The 19,578-nt window shown below is 40.9% G+C and overlaps 1 protein-coding gene across 15 annotated transcripts in view; it reads left to right on the forward strand.

Annotated features, from left to right (window-relative positions):
• Positions 1–2,354: 2,354 nt before the first annotated feature.
• The window catches only part of camk2d2 (calcium/calmodulin-dependent protein kinase (CaM kinase) II delta 2), a 58,198-nt gene continuing 40,974 nt past the window's right edge, over positions 2,355–19,578 (forward strand). For all 15 annotated transcript variants that reach the window (XM_061712156.1, XM_061712293.1, XM_061712518.1 and 12 more), the window contains exons 1-2: positions 2,355–2,763; positions 7,407–7,501. In XM_061712156.1, coding sequence (XP_061568140.1) covers positions 2,702–2,763; positions 7,407–7,501 — 157 coding nt within the window. In that variant the 5' untranslated portion in view covers positions 2,355–2,701. The remainder of the gene's footprint in view (positions 2,764–7,406; positions 7,502–19,578) is intronic.

Raw genomic sequence — 19,578 nt, forward strand, 5'->3', positions numbered from 1 at the left:
CATCCATCCATCCATCCATCCATCCATCCATCCATCCATCCATCCATCCATCCATCCATCCATCCTCTATACCTGCTTTATCCTTTGCAGGGTCATGGCGGTCTGCTGGACTGTATCCCAGCTAATTTCAGGCGAGAGGCAGGAGTACACCCTGGACAGGTCGCCAGTCTGTCGCAGGGCCGTTTTATTATTGTTATCAATATTATTATTGTTATTAACTCCTGTAAATGACCTGCATCCCCAATCATACATATCCATGTTCTGAATGGGATACAGAACATAAAAGTGGACGGTAGATGAAACATGACAACACAGATCACAGCTGAACATCTCTATTCTTGAAATACTGAACCTTTTGTATAATATTACAGTAATATTTTACTTATGATCTATGTAAATACATATACTTTTTTCATGTATACCTGCGTTAATAGCAATAGATGTGGGGAGTGTGATAAAAGAATAATTAGACATCTCAGATCAAGAAATAGAAGAACAAATGATACTGCTGCTAGAACATTTTTGACTCAATAGTTGTCAATACACAAAGCTGTCTTAAGCTGATAATCAGTTAAACTGATACTTTTTAACATGAGATACATTGAAGTAAAGTTACAAATTTATTTCCTTTCATTTATTGATTTTTTTTGAGTACTCAGCAAAATGTTACATTTTATTATTTTAAGGTGTCAACATTTGAAGTGAATACTAAAAAAAACAGGTATGCAGGATGTTCTAACATAATCCTTCTTTGTCTTAGAATAACTTTGATTAAATGTTCAAATGTTGACAACTGTCTCTAAGTTGATTAGCTAAGATCTGCTCCTCCAACCACTCTCCAGGACAGCCTCTGTCACGGTTTGTTTCTTTTTGAAACGCGTGTCTGTGTTTCAGTTTTGTCTTGACTCCCTTGTATCCCATCCGCCCTGATTGTCCGCACCTGTGTCTCGTCAACCCTTCTGTGTATATCTGGTCTTTCCCTTGCTCCCTGCTGGTCCGTACTGTTTCATCCCTCCATGTTTCCTGTTAGGTTTTTCTCTCTGCTCGTCTTTTTTTGGCCTCCTGGTCTCTCCTGCGTGTGGGTCCTCATATACCAACTCGTGACAGTTTCGGTGAATTCACAACATGCTTTCAACATTGGCAGGTTGCTGTGGTGTTCGAGTTATAGCCCCCCCTTGTTGTCTCCCCTTTGATGAGCTCAGCCAATGCTTTGTGCTCTCCTTGGCTGTAGCTCAGAGGTGGAGTCACCAAAGGCTGCAAGAACCAGTACTGAGGAGCTCCAACTTTGGAGAGTTAAAAAAAATAGTTTGTGTTTCCAAAATACACAGAAACACCATTGAGCTACATCATAATCTCCTTAATTTTTACATAATTATATTTGCCCTTAGGGTGAGAAGCTCAGTCACTCGGGAGGAGCTCGGAGTCGAGCCGCTACTCCTTCACATTGAGAGGAGTCAGCTGAGGTGGCTTGGGCATCTCTATCGGATGCCTCCTGGACGCCTCCCTAGGGAGGTGTTCCAGGCATGTCCCACTGGGAGGAGACCCCGGGGAAGACCCAGGACACGCTGGAGAGACTATGTCTCTCGGCTGGCCTGGGAACGCCTCGGACTCCCCACGGAAGAGCTGGAGGAAGTGTCTGGGGTGAAGGAAGTCTGGGCATCTCTGTTGAGACTGCTGCCCCCGTGACCCGGTAACGGATAAGCGGTGAAAGATTGATTGATTGATTGATTGATTGATTGATTGATTGATTGATTGATTGATTGATTGATTGATTGATTGATTGATTGATTGATTGATTGATTGATTGATTGATTGATTGATTGATTGATTTTTATTTGCATATATATTAATGGTTTATACGGGGGGGGCGAGTCTAGTGGCTACAGAGGTGGACTTGGGTCTGGAGGACCCAGGTTCAAGCCCTGGATTGGCAACCAAGATGTAAGTCACTTTGGATAAAAGTGTCTGATAAATGACAGCAGTAGTAGTAATCCCAAGTTTGCTAAAAACCTAAAGCATTTGCATTTTAATATATAATCAATTTCACATATAACGTGATTTTTTTTTACTTATTTAGCTGATCTAGAGCACCTGTAGCACTAGCAAGCCTGTAACTTAATGCATCTCCCTACATGGTACCAATAATTATTTATTAATATTATGATTAAAACCACTGTATATGTTTTTTTGTTTGTTTTGTTTTATTGTAGCTATAATTAAAAAAAATCCTCATTATTTTATTGTCAATATCCCTGTTATTTTGTCCTCGGCCTGTGAGAGGATGCAGGGAAAGGGGCGGTGCTGCGCGCACAGTTGGGGGTGCAGTAGTGCGGCGTCTGATGCGCGCAGAAACACTACACGCAAGGCGTCGGGCGCACACGCTCCGGAGACACAGAAAACGCGCACAAAATGCTGCGTCCACGAGCTGTGAGAAGCCGCTGGATGTGAAGTGAAGAAACACACAGGAAAGCCCCCCCAACCCCCCTCGTCTCCTGCCGGACTGTGTTTGTTGTTGTTGCTGCTGCTGCAGCAATCATTCCAGCACAGCTCTCGCCGATGCGCTTTAGCCGTGCAGGGATCCTTCCGTTTGGTTTGCAGGTTCAGGACGAAACCTGCGCTGCTGACGCCTGACTGAGAGAGAGAGGTGGGGGATACAGCCTTATCCACGTCCACGCACACCCAGCTTGGCACCTGATCCAGGATGGCGTTAACGATCTGCACGCGATTTACCGACGAATATCAGCTGTTCGAGGAGCTGGGGAAGTAAGGAAGCATGCCTTTTCTCTTTCTTTCTTTTTTTTTTTTTTTGGTCATCATCAGGAATCATCCCTGTGAAATATCAGCTTGTTATGTAATAGGCCGCTTTGGTTTTGGGGGAAGCGGATCTCGACACTTGAGCGCGTTTTCTTTCCTTTTTTTTTACCCCCCCCGTGTGTGCGCTGGCGCGCTGCTGGCATTCCAGCCGGTAACCGGTGGTGATGATGATGATGATGATGATGATGAGGATGATGATGATGATGATGCGGGGATCTAAAAACGCTATCATGTTAATCTGGGTTTCTGTTTTTCTTTAATCCCACATCTGAAGCCCTGCTGACGTTTTTTTTCCTCCTTCTTTGCTTATGAAAGAAGATGTCGTATTGAGGGTGTCGTCATTTTCCTCCATCATATGCAGCCGGTGATGATGCGTTTTGACATTTCAGGTGCCACAAGCCCCTGTGTCGAAAAGCCCCCAACCAGATGCATTTGTGTGGCTGATTTATGGTTCCGCGTTACACCAACGCAGAGCTTACGCCCAAGGGTGCGCGTCGCCGCGTAACCCATACGGCGTAGGCTCTGCGTCGATTTAACGCAGAACCATAATTCAGGTTTAAGGGTGAGATGTGCTCACCTCCCCTCACCCCTTCCTCCCGCGTGACAGAAATACACACTCTGTAATGCGACAGCACACCATGTAATTGAAGATGACACACTCCCCAGCCAAGCACCGAGCTGCGGTCAATTATCAGGCCCCGGCTGGGAATTCCTCAGCCCTCCGAGAGAGAGGTGGAGACGAGCGTCCGCGCACCTGCCTGTGTGTGCGTGCGCGCCTGCGTCTTGGACCATACCAATCTGTTGCCCAGTGCTTGTGTGGATTTTTTTTTTTTTTTTTTTTTTTTTTTGTGGTGCTGCTCCGCCTGACCTGCAGTCTAGTCTGCCCATCTCACTGTGGCCAGCGTACACAGTCCCAGATGTCTGCAGCCACCGCTGGCTTCCAGCCAAAGCAGAAAGAGAGAGAATATTGCACTTCCACTCGCCCTGTGTTCCCCCCTCCTGGAGGAATTACTCTCCTAAAACCCATCTGATGGAGGCCTATGTTTCCACCTCTACAGTTCAGCCCCTTCCTTAAGATCCTATGCAGCATCTTACACCCTCCTCCCTGAATATTTTCCATATTTTTATCATGTAGAGCCCCTTGAATTGCCTTGTTGCTGAAATGGGCTATACAAATAAAATTGCCTGGCCTTGCCTTGATCATCAATAATGCATGCATTTTCCTTTATAGTACCTTTTCAGTCAGTCACCTGATTCAATTAGTGCTGCTGCACCATTTCCCTGATAGATATGAAATATGCGTATTACAATTACTACAATGTAAAAAGAAAATCAAGTTTATACTGCATATTACTGAAAATCTTTTCAAAGTGAATATGACAAAACAGAACTGGAACATTTAGTTTCATCTGAGGTGCCATATAACTGTGTTTATAGACATTTTCCTTCCCAGACAATGTCAATTTTTGTGTTATTCAAATGCTATACACATTTACACAAAAATGCATGTTGGATTTTTGAATAGATGGGTGGTTTTTGTAGGCATTGGATGCATATGTGCATATTTCTCCTTACCCCATACTGCTGTACATAAATCTAAAAACATATTTAATTCAGTTAAATCCAGAAAACTGTATTGCTCCCCGAAGGGGAATTCATTGTAAATTCAGTTTGTTGTGAAAAACAGTACAATGTAAATTAAAGCTACATTAACAAGTTTTTCCATGTTATAATGTTAGTTTCAGATTAATTTGGGCTGCATATTTGATTAGTTTCAGGAAGCATTCTCCCTTTCCTATATCAGCAACACCCAGCCAAATTAACTTTGGACTCCAGTCTCGGTTGTCTATGTTATAACAGCTTATGGCTTTTACAGCACTATGTCACACATCAATAAAAATGGATGTTACTAAGAGATTCAAGAAAGAGAAAACTCTCGTCAAATGATTGAGATTGCTCCTGTCAAAAGCTGTGAAATGTTCAAACTTTCAACGCTTTGTCACGTGGGTCGGCCAATCAAGTTGTGGCTCTGCAGGAAGTGCAACAATATCTTACATTGGTGCAGGGACATTTTCAAAGAACGAGGCCCAATTATGAACAGAAAAAGAAGACACTGGATTGGTTGTTTATGGTACGATGAAGGCAGGTCAGAAGCACCATCTGTCAGGCATTAACGCTGCTGTGTGGGCGTAGTCTAAGCCTTGAACAGTGATGTGAAAGGAGCATAACCTCTACACCTAAAGATATTCTCTCTGAGGTAAAAATTGCAAACGAAAAATTGCTTTTTAAACAGCACAAAATTGAATATTTTCCTTATCTTTTGCCGTTTGGTGTTTGAGACCTCCCCGTCTATCCAAGGCTTTATCCTCCTTAAGCATTTGTATGTCATTAAATGATCAGATGTTTCGGCTTCACGTCTACAGTATTCCATTAAATCTTCTATCCCTGAAATGTCTCAAGCGCAGATGGTACATTTTTTCTTTTGTAGCCATCTTTCACCTTTTGCCCCCTTATGATTCTTGTTTCCGAAGACGCTGCTGTATATCCAGTCTTGTAGGACACAAACATATGTGCTTCACGGTGCCTTGCTCCTCAACCAAACTGGATTGTCAACTATAATTCTTATGCAACATGTCATGCTATGATTTATTTATTTATTTATTTTTTGGTTTAACAAATCCTCTATAAATTAGAGGTAAGCTTTAGAGGCAAGCTGCTCACTCCAGAGGATGTTAGATAACGTGCTCATGGTACACATCAGCGTGTACCCAGCAGCTCATCAGTAAACAGATAGAAAGCATCATCTATTTCTCATATTGTCACACTGATGTAATTAAATAACGTAATGTACAGTAAGCACAGTTATCAGAAATTTGAAGTAAAATGAGTCAAACATCAGGGTTGATTTGAGGTAATGATGTGTATTCTCGGTTGGATCTTTTCAGGGGTGTTGAATGCTAATTCTGCCTGCATGCGCGGCATCAGTGCCGAGCAGATCTGAGGCAGGAGGACCGCTGTGGCTGCATTGAGGGATGAGAGATGCAGCATCCTGTTCGTCTGCCCACTCAAATATAGATGACCTAGTTTTTTGATCTTCATGCGTGTCCCTGACACACTAGAAGAGCACTTGGCTTAAACAATAGCACGGATGGTTGGGATGTACTGTATATACGTGTTAACTTGGACATGGTGCTTTGTAGATACGGTGAGGAAGTTTGCATGAGTGACGACAGACTTACTGTACTGCATCATGAGGAAATAATGCAACAAGTAATCATTGTGACTTTGACATGCTGCGGGTGGTTGATAGATTAGGATTGGAAGCTGAAAGCTTGGTGCATTTCAGTAAGCAATCAAACCCTGTTAAATGAAAGAGGTTTACCTAAGTTAGTAAATATGGAAACATCTGTGCTGGGTGGCTCCACATCAGGCTTAGCTGCTGGAAATGCAGGTGTCTTCGCCAGAATTTCACCGCTGCAGTCAAGTCAGAATTACTTGCTGCTCACTCCGGAGGATGTGAGATGAATTCTTCTTATAAACCCATATTCAAAACAAAAACAATATTTTTTATTCATTTTTTTAGTTATAAGTATGCACATAATATTGGAATGTTTTTTTGTCAATGTTTACACATTAAGCAGGTTTCCATTAGCGGGGAACTGGGGTAGTTTTATGGGGTCTTAACTGTTGGGGCATCCTTCCTGTAACCGGAACCGCCTCTCAAGGACGATTACTGATATTTCCTTTAACTTTGAGCTTCCTCATTTCATTTTCTATCATTCTATGAATGCAAGAACAGCAAAGAGTCTCAGCTCCTTCCGTGTTGACCTTTGCTGGCTCTCACACCTACTTGGTGTTTCTGTTGGTGTTACAGCTAAACTGTTGAAGGATGATCACATCACTTCATAATTCCGGTGGGTTCTGCTGGGATTCTACGCTGTTTTCTGGCACCATCTAGTTATGGGTTTATTTGTCCCAGCGCTGTTTGAATAAGCTGTTCATTGACCCCAGATACTATCCACTGACTGTATACAATCTATTAGTTTTTCTGTAGGACCCACTTCTGTTATTGTGGTCCCTCAGTTTTTATGGTTTATACGTAACCAATCCAAATGACCAAACATGTAATCGCACCAAGAGGGCTCAAACATTCGCTTAGCTTCTTCTTTGGCTGGTATGCCAACAATGCCTGCTCCCATTTGTAAGTCAGTTTTTCCATTTTCTTGTTCTTTCGGGTCACCATCTTCTTATTTCATTCTCTTGTTGTCTTACACGAGAGAGCTAGGGATCATCTCTTGCCTACAGCATAACCAATCAGCACTGAGTCAGCACCACACTCCATCCAGCAGTTTCTTTGGGGTCACATTAGCGTACCCAATCCAAGGCATGGATGGACTTGTCTTAGCTCTGTGGACTTTCCCAGAAATTTGGTGAAGGGGACATGTGCCAAAAGTTGAAGTCCTCGAGCTAGCCTAATGTAAACCCTGCTTGTTCCAAAATGAAAACAGGGCTTTTATTTTGCAACAATTTTCAAATGACTTTCTTTCACTTGATACATCAGTAAGTTTGTGTGTGTTCATGTCTGTTTCAAGGGGCGCCTTTTCTGTGGTGAGGAGGTGCGTGAAGATCTCCTCTGGACAGGAATATGCTGCCAAAATCATCAACACCAAGAAGCTTTCTGCTAGAGGTAGGAAACACAAACGCACACACAGAGACACACACACTCCGCATGAGCAGAACAACATTCCCAGAGTGTCGCTGAATTACATGCTGATGAGCTCTGACCACGGCTGCCCCTGAAACAGGCTTAAGGCTCCCGGAGGTAACACGCATCTGTGTGTGCGTTGGTGCAAATGTATGTGGCTCTCGATGCCAGCGAGGGACAGTCAGAAGGAAAGAGAGTCATCTCAAGTTTGGATGATAAAAGTGAATATGTCAAGTAATATATCATTGTATATTTACTAACTTGCACATCTCGTGGTATGCAGTTATTTTTACTTTTAGTGTTATTAATATTTGTCCTATGGTTTCTATGCAAATGCCTTTTGTGTGTGCGTGGGAGTATGTGTGTGCATGTGTTCCGTATTGATTCAGGGCTCTGCTGTTCTTGTCGTCCCAGGGGCAGATCTCTTGCGGAGCCGACCCAGTTCTTTCACATCCGTCACTGTAATTGTAGCCGCTGGCCTGGTTGCCTCAGGCTTGAGACTCACACACACACACACACACTCTCACTCACGCATATTCATACACTCGTCCATAAAGACACACTCACAAACACGTGCACGCACAAGCACAGACGTGACCCAGCCTATTTGTGAATGCTAACCAATGGTGTGCTTTGCCTCAGAGGTTTCTCCTTTTCTTCAGCCAGTGTTGAGTTTTGTCACCACTTGGTTGGTCGCGAAAAAGGCGACGACTGGCGACACAAGTGCCTAAAATGTCCAAGGGCAGAATGGTGCATGTGGAATGCTTTCCTGGGATTTCTTTAGGAATTGTGCTCCATTTTAGTGGTTAGTCTGAGCAATGGAATCAAGGTCTAATAAGAAATTGTAAAAATAAAAGGATGTTATTTATTATCTCAGCCATGTTTAATGAAACTCAAATTTATATAGCACATTTCAAGCAGAAATCTACCCAAAGTGCTTTACAGGGCAAAAATAAAACCCAATAAGGCCACAAATGTAGAGATAGGAAAAGTATATTATTAAAACGAGAAAAATGTGAATCCATTTGCAGATAGTATTAAAAGATTAATGATAATATAAATAAATGCCAAAATGTAAAGTACAGAAAAGACAAAAAAGAGCATATCAGAACATACACACACACATGAAGATGTATTAGTTAGATATAACTTCTTAAAAAAAGTTTTAAACTTAGTCCTTATATCAGAGTATGTGTTTGGGTCATGTGACCAAACTAGGAACTGGTTCCACGAGAGATAACCTGAAAAGCTAAAAACTCTTTCTCCCTTTGACCTTGAAATTATGTGAAGCACTATTAAACCTGCACTGTAAGAAGAGTTCTTATTAGGTTATAGGGAACGAAAAGATCTTAAAAGGCAAGACAGATGAGGGTCATTAAGGACTCTATGTGATGAGATGGATTTAAAATTCTCTTTTTAATTTTATGAGGAGCCAGCGTGAAAAGGCTAACAATAGACATCTTTTCTCTCTTGATAGTTTCGATTGATACTCTGGTTTTAGTTGTCTAGTTTTTAAGAGAAAGATCTTCTGAGTTTGGTTCTATTATGCATATGAGAGAAGTTTTATCTAGAGTTTTGTTTTAATATGTGAATGAAAGGAAAATATAGGCAAAAATGAATGATTCTGTTGTAACTATAGTAACAAAAACTGCATCGTAACTATACAGTTAAATGAGATTGTTAGCAGGCAAAATAATTTGAAGTATTTAGAAAAATGACAAATCATTCAGGGTATTATGTCTCCAAGACAAGTCTATTACCTGTCAGTTAAGTAGTTTAAAGCAGCACAACGTAACTTTCAGCTTTTTTTGAGTTTGGCGGCTCCTTTGGACAAAAGCGGTAGTGCTTTACCAGTAGTGTGGAAGGGTTCCTACCATCCACCTCGAAGTTACATAGTGCCAGTGAAGGCGATACAGACCCCCTCAGTTCATGACAGAGGTGTCATTAAACCTGTTGTAAGTTGATGTACTATCACAATGACTCTGGAAATATTATATTAAGGTGGAAAAGTTACATAGTGCTGCTTTAATCAGACCATATAAGTTACTAGAGCCGGTGGTCATTGGTGAAACAATATGAAAGTATTTATACTAGAGCTGGGTATCATCACTGACCTCCCGATACGATACGATTCCGATACACTAGGTCCCAAGACGATACGATTTCCGATAGGATACGATTCAATACGATATCGATATTCTGGTTACAATAAGGGAATAACATGATCCTTCCACGCGCCACGTCCGGCCAGAGAAGCCCCACCCTGCCTGGTGAAAAGAAGCAGCCCTCTCACTCCTCAAGTAAGGAGGAGACTTGAGCTCAGTGCAGGGCCTCCCGGGGTTGGTAGATGGAGCAATGCCCAGGACTGACTTAGGTAGAAGCACTGGGTGATTAAAATGGGGGAAAAAAATCGGGATTAAAAAAAAATGTATTTATTTATTTATTTTTTTTTTAAATCGATACTTGGATTTATGGATCGATAATCGTTCCTACACATGCATATCGATAAAATATCGATTATATCGATATTTTTAACCCACCCCTAATTTATACTATACTTACTGATGATCTGAAAGGAAGCGTTCAAAGGAAGAACAGGAATGATCCTTGTTCAGTACCCTGTGGAACACCATAATGCTGTGTGTGGAGGAAGTTATATTTGTGTGTAGAAACTGGGATCTACCAGTTCCCCACTTGGTTTGATGATATGTTCAATTCAGGGCAATACTGAGATCTACAGTTAAAGACACAACCATTGTCGCAGGTGTGAAAGGAGTGAATTATAATTATAGTTAACATAGTTTCAGTTTTTTGGGATACTCTAAATCAGTGTTTTCTCAATCCAAGTCCTCGAGGGCCATTGCCATGCATGTTTTAGATGTTTCTCTCTTCCAACACACCTGGTACAAGGTCGTGCCGGAGCGATTACATCGCCTAGCCAATTTATGACCATCTCTGTAATTCCCCAGAAGAGCTGAGGAGGTGGTTGTGGAGAGGGAGATCTTGGCTTCTTTGTTCAGGCTGCTGACCTTGCAACCTAAACTTAGATAAATGGAAGTTAATGATGGATGGGTGGCGTTGGAACACCTTAAATGTGCAGGGCAAGCAAGGGACCTCGAAGACCAACATTAGGGAACACTGCTTTTAATTTAAGCTGAAATTTAGTCAGTTGTTTAAACAATTATTCTGCAGGTGGGTGTTGTTTGATTCAAGACACCCTTTCCAATGGTATTAGGAATAAAAAGAAGATTAGATAGAAGTCTGTAGTTGGACAAAACCTTAAGATCGTCAACTGGCTTTTTAAGCGATGGTTTAATTACAGCTCACCTAAAGCCCTATTCCATGAACAGGTAATTGAGATAGATTGCTCCTATTGAGTACAGAGATGTTGATTAGGAGTAGAAAATCCTTGAACATTCAGTTTGGATTTGGTCGAGCAAACATATCAATATTTTAAAAGTCATGATTGTTGATGTTCACGCAGGCAGATCGGTAGGAGAGAAAGAAAGTAAATATGAGTCTTAATCAGGCCTTTCACCCATTACTAAAGTCAAGTATCAATTTGTTTTTAACATACCTTAACTTGGCCTCAGCACTGAATTGAAACCTGGGGTAATTCTTGTTTTTCTCTTTGAGATGTAATAAGTATGTAGCTCTAGCACTGAACACAGTTTATTTTTACAGGTTATAATACTGTCTTTGGAGGCAAAGAAGCACTCTTCATGTTTAAGGTATATTTCCTCTCGAGTCTTTTCAGTATTTTCTTTAAGGTGTATGAAGACTACACCTACCTACAGTCCACGTTTCCTCCTGCATAGAACAACAGTACTGATAATTCAACTTGGAGAGGCTGCAGCACTGTCAACTAGACATTTCACTTGTATAGGAGAACAAATTGCAACTTTGCCACACAGATTATTTATATTGGGGATTTTAGGAAAGGATGTGATCAACAGTTTGTTGGATAAACTGGTATATTGATAATAGATTCTGCATTGTCCTTGATTGTAGCTGCAAGGCCAGCCAACAAATCAATGGAGCATATCCATTTGCACAATCACGATTGTAGAGATGATGATGATGATGAAAACAAATTAACTAGAGATTTCATTCAGTGCATTCACTGGTATTTTTAGGTTATGAATGTTAAACTGTACCAACTATAAGAGGTCTTTAACTGTCCAGTGTCTATGAGGTGGCCAGTCTACCATTGGTAAAAGGACATTTAACAAACAGTCAGGATCAGTGAAGTTGGAGTCTGACTGTGGCATATGGCTGCATAGCCTCAGTCACTCATGCATGGAAAGTAGGGCTGGCCTGAATACCGTTTTATGGGCTCCTGAGCTACAGTGGAAGATTAGAGATACTTCTTCAGTAACCTGTTCAGGATTACACTATCATCTGTAACACCATCCCTTATCCCATACTCTTATTGCACTGTCTGCAGTCCATTTTATAAGAGTGCTGTAATCTGGAATAGAGTATAGTATATCACATTTTCTTTTTAACCACTGAAAAAACCCCTGGCTGTTGTGCATGAGTTTGATTTTTATGACATAAATTTGTGTTTTTTTTCACACCGAGTACAGTGTTTGATGTGTGTTTAAAAAGCAACCCCTCTGCCTTTACCTTTGCAGTAATTTACCTTTCATGTGATTCCAGCAGCCCACAGTCTTTCCCTAACTTAGCACCCTCTCCAATCTTGTTCTCAGTTCCTTTTTAAAAATGTATTTTTTTCTCATTCGTATAGTATTATCATTATCTTCTTTTCTGTGATTTACAGAAGCCATATCTTTCAGCGGGAGCCCATGCCCATCTTTGTCTCGTACATTTTCTTCCCTAGTACCCCGCCATATATATTTGTCCTTCGTCTTGGATCGTACGTGTTATCTCTGTGTTCATTCACTTTGCTCTTGCTCTCGTCCCTCTTCTGCCCATGTTGACCCTCCCATTTGCTCAGTGTCGTTGTCAGTGCAGACCGATCGTTGTCTCACTACTTCATGGGCAGATTTTCCAAGAATACTGCAAAGAATACGCTCATCATTTATGCACGAGCAACCACACATGTACTCCCTCTTTCTTCAGATGTGTGTGTGTATACTAAGGTTTACATTCAGGGCATGCTGGTGTGTCGGATATGGTCTTAGCCTCGTTCTGCAATAAGCTCTAGAATTGCAACTCCCTTGACTCCCTTCTCTCTGGCAGGATCATGACCCCACCTCCCAACCCTTCCCCATCAGTATGTGTCTACGTCTGCATGTGCATGCGCGTTTGTGAGGGGTTTAAGATCGGTGGCTGGAACGCAGTCAGATCAAAGCACCGAGTGTGAGTTGGACGCTTCTTGTTACGCAGGCACGCATGTGCGCTGGTCCTGCAGGACCAATCACGGTCAACAGCTCTGGCTGCATTTCATTAATGTCAGGGAATGAGAGGAGGCATTGGGGATACAGTAGGGAAGAAAAGGCTAGGAAACAGGGACAGAAAATCAGAGGGAAAATTGGAGGGTAGCAAGTCGGTACTTAGGCATTTTTGTCTTTGAGCATTCAGAACATTCCTTACAGCAGTTGGATATTTTCCCTGTCCCTTCATGCATGTGTCAGTATCCTGTCACTTCTGCTCTGTCTGCTGTCTCTTGTCACTTTATATTTGCTTCTGCTGTGCTGTGTGTGCACAGTTCCGCTTGTGCATGTGTTTGTAATCCCTCATCTGTCTGTGACTGTCTTTAGATAAGTGTGTTGAATAAAAAAAATAAAAAATCTGTTCATCTCACTCTAAAAATATTGCATTGCACTAATGACAAGGGGCTAAGGGTGAAGAAATAGTGCTGCATTTCATTTAAAAAAAAATGCTAGTTTGATTTGATAGTTTGGAAAAGAGTAAACTATATTTCTCCTGATTTATTGATTTGTTTTTTTCACTTTTGTCAAAAAAAAAACAATAACCAACACCTTACACCCTTGAACATCTGACTGTGGAGTAGCCTGATAGATCAGATGATCCACAGGGCCTCCCCATCCAAGGGATGGCACCAGCGGTTTCTTATCAGACTGCTTTTGCACGCTGTTGGTTTGTGCTACGACCACTCAGAGCAACGAACAAGGTGACATATTCAGATCAACAATAGCGAGTCAACAGGAGAGTGAGTTGTGGAAATGAGTTTGATAGAGCAAGAGAGACAACCGTATAATAAAAATGAATTCCAACAACTGTTGGCCCTTTTTACGAGCAGAATTGGAGAATAACCGTGGAGCTCAAACACTCGAGGGATATCTTTCACATCAGGGACCATGTGTAACACAGCTGGCTACCATTAGAGTGACATAATCATGTTCAGATTACTTCTTGGAGAGCTTACTTTATTTATAGAGCAAGTTTACCAGATGCCTTTTGCCATTTGTAAATGAGCTGGACCTCATCCACCACAATCCCTGAGAGGTTGTCCCAGACGACCTTGATGGCCAACTTGGTGCCGTTTCGTCTGCAAAAGCCGGGATTCGGCACCGCTGGATATCAGCTTGCATTGGGCCCCTTGAATCTCACTCTGGTTGATGGCGAGTTGCAGGGCCGAAAATCCATATTTATTCGCTTCTTTCACTTGGTCCTCCATCCAGGGTGATCACTAGAGAGACACCAACCACCAGTGAGATTTCACTAAATCCCTCGCATTTAGTTACCAGTGGTGCTAACAGGTAAATTAAACTTTTACCGCAGCCTGTCAGCAAAAACAGCACATACACCTTCCTTGCAAAAGGAGGAGTTGAGGACTGTCTTTTGTTCAATTTTCAAAGAAAAAGTCTATAAATGTCGATGGTAAAGCGGATTCAAACGAATGCTATTCCTCAACTGCAGCTACTGGTTACCATCAGGATTACAACATCGCTACTCTGTCGTCATCGTGTTAAGCCCACCATTGGAGCGGCTCCCCATGACTTTTGGACATAGTTAATAAGCTCCAATGGATGGTAGCTCGATGTACCTGCAAAGCAAATTCAAATGTATTAGTGGAATGCTTTGATTTCTCGGCTTACTTTTGAGTGCAAAAAGGAAATAATTTATTAAAGCCACTCAATACAGTATACAAATGCCACTTATGACACTTAGATCTGCTGTGTTGATAAAGAGCCATTTAGTGCATTTCTATTCCCTCTAAATTTGCGCAAAACCAAATATTGAAAAAGAAATCCTGTAATGGAATAGAGAGGATTTTGAAACTCATTCAAAATAACTCCTGGATATCAAATAAACCTTTTTACAATTCCTGAGGCAAGACTGATTAAATTACCATTTTGCAACAAAGCTAGAATCTGCTTCTCTGTCCAGCTCTGTCCAGAGTCCAGGAAAAATAATAAACTATCATAAATATGTCACAAAATGTTAGTGTAATCCCGCCCCTTCATGCTGTAGTACAGTAGTTTACAGGGTTGTGCCCGGGGAGATTAGTAATATTTGCATGTAACTTCTGTGGCCTTCAATGCACTGAAGTGGAAAAATGCCTCTGTTGTCCTGCATTTGTTTTAAATTCTGGTTAAAAAAAACAGTTGGTGTAAAAAAAGTCCAACTTGCTTTCCTTAAAAATTGATATTTTCTGTGCTAATTGATAGTTCATCTTGTTATGAGCAGATGGACTTAATTATAGAGTATTTGTATATTCATGCGAGTATGTTTTCTCTTAGGATTGGGACCATTTTTGTAGTTCCCCCTCATTAGTCAAGATAACGATTTGTCCTCTGCCCTTCTTGCCATCTTTTTTCCCCATCATTTCCTTATCTTTTCCATTCCTATGTTGATTTTTTTCGGGCTACACTGTTGCACCTTGCTTTGAAGGCGGGTGGCGGAGGGAGTGGACAGAGGAGGGATACGATTGTGAGGGAGCGAAAATATGTAGTTGGAGAAACAGGAGGCAAGGAGAGAGGGATCAGTGGCAGGAGAGGGGATCACATGACTCACTGGGTTCTTGCGGGCTAAAAATAAATGCTGGTCGTGCCTTCATGCTGGTTGTCTCCGCGTCTATGTCACACACAGATCACATACACACATATGTGCACACATAAATATGTTTTTAAACTCGGCGTTTCATGAAAAACCCGGACGCTGTGCCAGGACTTTCGTCGCCATTTCATAACTGTTGTTTATATATTAGGAGATAATTGTCAAGATGACCCTGTGGTTTTGTGATTATGGCTGTTTTATTTTGGTAGCTTGGTGCTGTAAAGAATATGTATGTGTGACTGCTTCTTTCTCTTAGAAGGTATCTCCCCGTCAGGATGCGCTCAAACCATCGTCCTCAAATGGAATCACTTTCCACATGTTGGTTTGATGCGTCCGTCTGCATCACATTGGCTTAATTCCATCAGCTTTACACTGCAAGATAACAGACAATCCCACACCTTGTGAGGCTCCCACATATACTGGCTAGTTTTATCTCTGGCAACAACCACCGCTCGTTTCTCCTCCTGAGGAGAAAGCAGGGAAGTTAACAGTTTCATAATTCCTCTCCTGCTGGGATCCATCCAAGGGGACGGTGTTGAAGTGTCTCAGGTGGTTTGACTAAGCGTGTGTGGTCTTCAACATGCAGATTGGAACCATAACCACTGGCCGAAGGGGCTGTTACATTCATCCCACACATTCTTTTTAATTAAAATTCTTAATTGAATGGGAGAACAATCTTTTTTGAGATCTGTGGTTTGTGTGTTTTTGCATTTGTTGTGTATGTTGGGTTAAGACAGCAGATCAATCTTTAGTTCCTTTGATTAAATCATTGATAGTTTACAAGAGTTGATTGATTTTGGCCATCTCTGAGGATGTGTTCAAGCTCGTTATCTTGTCTGATCAGGAAAACATCCAAAGTTGTAAAATTGACATTCATTTAAAGTCATGTATAATTCTAATTAACACGCTTTTTTAATTTTTTACTGGATAGGATATTTCATTTATGAGCTGAGTATCAGAAGTAACATTAAGAGCACTGAATGGTATGTATGCTGTTCAGATGTGCACGTGAATAAAAATGGATTATACCGCATTAGAACAACATTGAGATGTGCCCTCGATGTCACCTGGCGCTGATGTCCAATGATGTGCAGAACTAGTTTCTTCTTCGTCCGTTCGTAATGCTCCTGAAGATCAAAGTTGAATTTAGAGGAACCAGACTCATTTTTTTTGTATTAAAGAGGAAAGAATTAGAATGGCTGAACTCTCTGTGTGATGCAGAAACACTTGAGTTAATGACTTTGCTTTGACCTTTATTATTATTATTACATTATATATTATTACTACCATAGTATTATTTCTGCCATAGTATCAAATAAATGAAGTCTGATATACAGAATCCGGTATATAGATTATTTTATTTTATTTAGAAGTGAAATGTTTGGTTGACATTAATTATGAATAACATTTTCCCCCAAACTGCTGCAGGATTCTTCTCTTCTCTTTCTGACAATGAACAGAAATTGTTCCAGGTTCTAGGATACAAGTATTTGTTCAAAAAAAGGGTGCAACTAGAAACTCTTTTTATATAAACTACTGATTATTGAAACGATTAATCGACTAATCGGATTATGAATTGTGCAATAACTTAAAGCATTTTATTTAGCAATTAGGTTTTAAAATGAGCCTAAGGCTGTTTAAGGCATGCAGCGACTAACAACTAAACATTGGAAATTATTTCTTCAGTCAAAAGTATGTAATTTTTTTTACCTGTGTGATGAACAAACATTTCTGCCTGTAAGACTATAAAAATATAAACTACATTAGATCAAGTTTAACCTTGTCAGCTCCAACAGGATTTGGCAGAGTACTTATAACCGTAACTCCTAGACTGTTTAAGATTTCTAAAAAATAAAAAAAAAACTACCAGAAGTGAAAGACGATCTGAAGTTGGTTGGTTTGAGAGAAAGTGCGAGAGAAGAGGATGTATATGATCAGCTTAGATGGGTCAGATGATTCAACAAAGTTAATTATTTTGTTTTTTCCTCTACTTCAAAATCCAACAGAAAAGGAATGACACTTTATTCCCTATATATCACCAGATTATGGGTCCTTAGGCAGTTTCTTGTTCTTACTCAACTGAAAATATAAAAGTGCATGCGGAAACAGTTAAACATAGTAATGTATTTGTGCTTTTGCAAATGAAAACGGGGTAACATATTCAATAAAAATTAAGCTCTCTGAGTCAACATGAGAATACAGCTGGCATTAGATGTCAGATCAAACTGATTATTACGTTTGGACTGTTTTATGCAGGTTGTGTAAAATGAGAGTAAGAAAGTCTGGTGACCCAACATTGGAGCTCAAACCGTACAAAATTTGAGCCTAAATGATGGACCAAATGTTCTGAAAAACTGTTCAGAAAATCTGGACTCACTTTGTGTTTAGATCAACCCAGTTTCCAAAACATTTTTTATTGGCTCCATTGATGACTGATTTTATAAGAAAAGAGGAATACAGTAACTTAGCCATTTTCAGCTTTTTTTTGTGCTTAACATATCTATTAACGTTACTGGAGGGCCAGCGAACAAAACTGTTCTTGGTTATTTTATCATGGTTCGGGAGGGATTACAATATTCAGCTTATCACACTTCAAGGGGAGGCATGTAACCTTGGTTTGAACGAAGAAACAATGTCTCGTAGTCTCAGTGTGCGTATGTAAAATTCACCTAAAACTAGTCATTTAACTTAGGTGTGGTTGTTTGTTACACTGATGCAACCTGACTGTCCTGCTCATCTCCTGCTGCTTCTGTTGCTTCTGAATTACTTCTACTGCAGCAGCCACCATGTAACTCCTCCCAACCCTCCCAAGTCTTTGTTACTCTATGTGACATGCAGCAAAAAATATTGTTCGCAATAGCGGACACAATGGAACAATTTGGGAAAAAAAAGGACCTTTTATAAAAAAAAAAAATTTCAACAACTGATTGTCCAAATGATTAATCCACCTCTGCTTGAGTGAATACTCTCCATCTGGAAACACCCATGCTGCCATCTTTTGTTTTAATCTTCATTTAGTAGATGTGAACAGCCTTCAGTGTCATTTTTGCTCGGTTTCCTTTTTCCTTTTAAATCTTTTTTTTTGTCCATGCATCTATCTGGCTTTCCCTTTACAGTCTGGGTCTGGCACATATTTGTCCCTCAGTGTGGATGAGTTAGGCTTACAGGATGTCAAAGTAAACATTAGGAGACCCTACACTGCTGCAGTGCGGTTGTGGACGTGACACATCACAAACTCAAAGAGAAAGGTAGCAGTGGGAGTAGGGATGTAGGTGGGAGTTTGTAAGGGTCTGCTGTGGGAATGCTCACATTTGTCCTCTTCAGTGCAATTGTTTTAAGAGCAATTAACCAAATTGATCTGTGGAAGGGTAGTACGTCTCTTTTCAGGGTTAAGACAAGCTGTCTTCTTGGCTGCATGCAACTAGATGCATGTTTGATATATGAAAACAAAAGACCATGGTCTCGCTTTGTCTTTGATCTGCAGTGCAATTAAGTCTGACGGTGGAACACGTAAAATCTAGCGGTTAGTTTTGTGAAATAATTAGAGCATTGCCTCTAATGAAAATAATTTCCTTTTAATATTACTTTTGATGCAGTTTTCCTTTATTCACTGCCTAACTTGCTTTGTCTTTGGCCAACAGCAGCTCGCAGCTGCTTGTTTTCTGACTCTACACTCATTTGGTTATACACTGAACTGGTTATTATCAAAACGAGTTAGTGGGACCCGCGTCACACTTTCTGGGTCCATTTGTTTTGGGCTGAGCTATTAGACGTTAGTGCTTTAAAAACAATGAAATGACAGATTTGAAGAAGGTACCCATTAGCAATTTCCCTCCTCCGTTTAAAAGTTTTTTTTTCTTCCTATAAGCATCATGGTCACACGTCACACGAGTGTTTGAGTAGTAATTCTGTGAGACGGGATAACATACACAGAGACAAACATTCAGTCAGCATATATCAGGCCCATAGGCGTTGAAGAGCTGACTGAAGTAGGTCTATATCTGCCCGCACAATTATAGCGGCCGCAAACTCTGCATAAACGTTGCCGCCAGTTTTAACCACCCAAGCAA

This window comes from Cololabis saira, chromosome 1 (genome assembly GCF_033807715.1).
Source record: "Cololabis saira isolate AMF1-May2022 chromosome 1, fColSai1.1, whole genome shotgun sequence".
Classification (NCBI taxonomy): domain Eukaryota; kingdom Metazoa; phylum Chordata; class Actinopteri; order Beloniformes; family Belonidae; genus Cololabis; species Cololabis saira.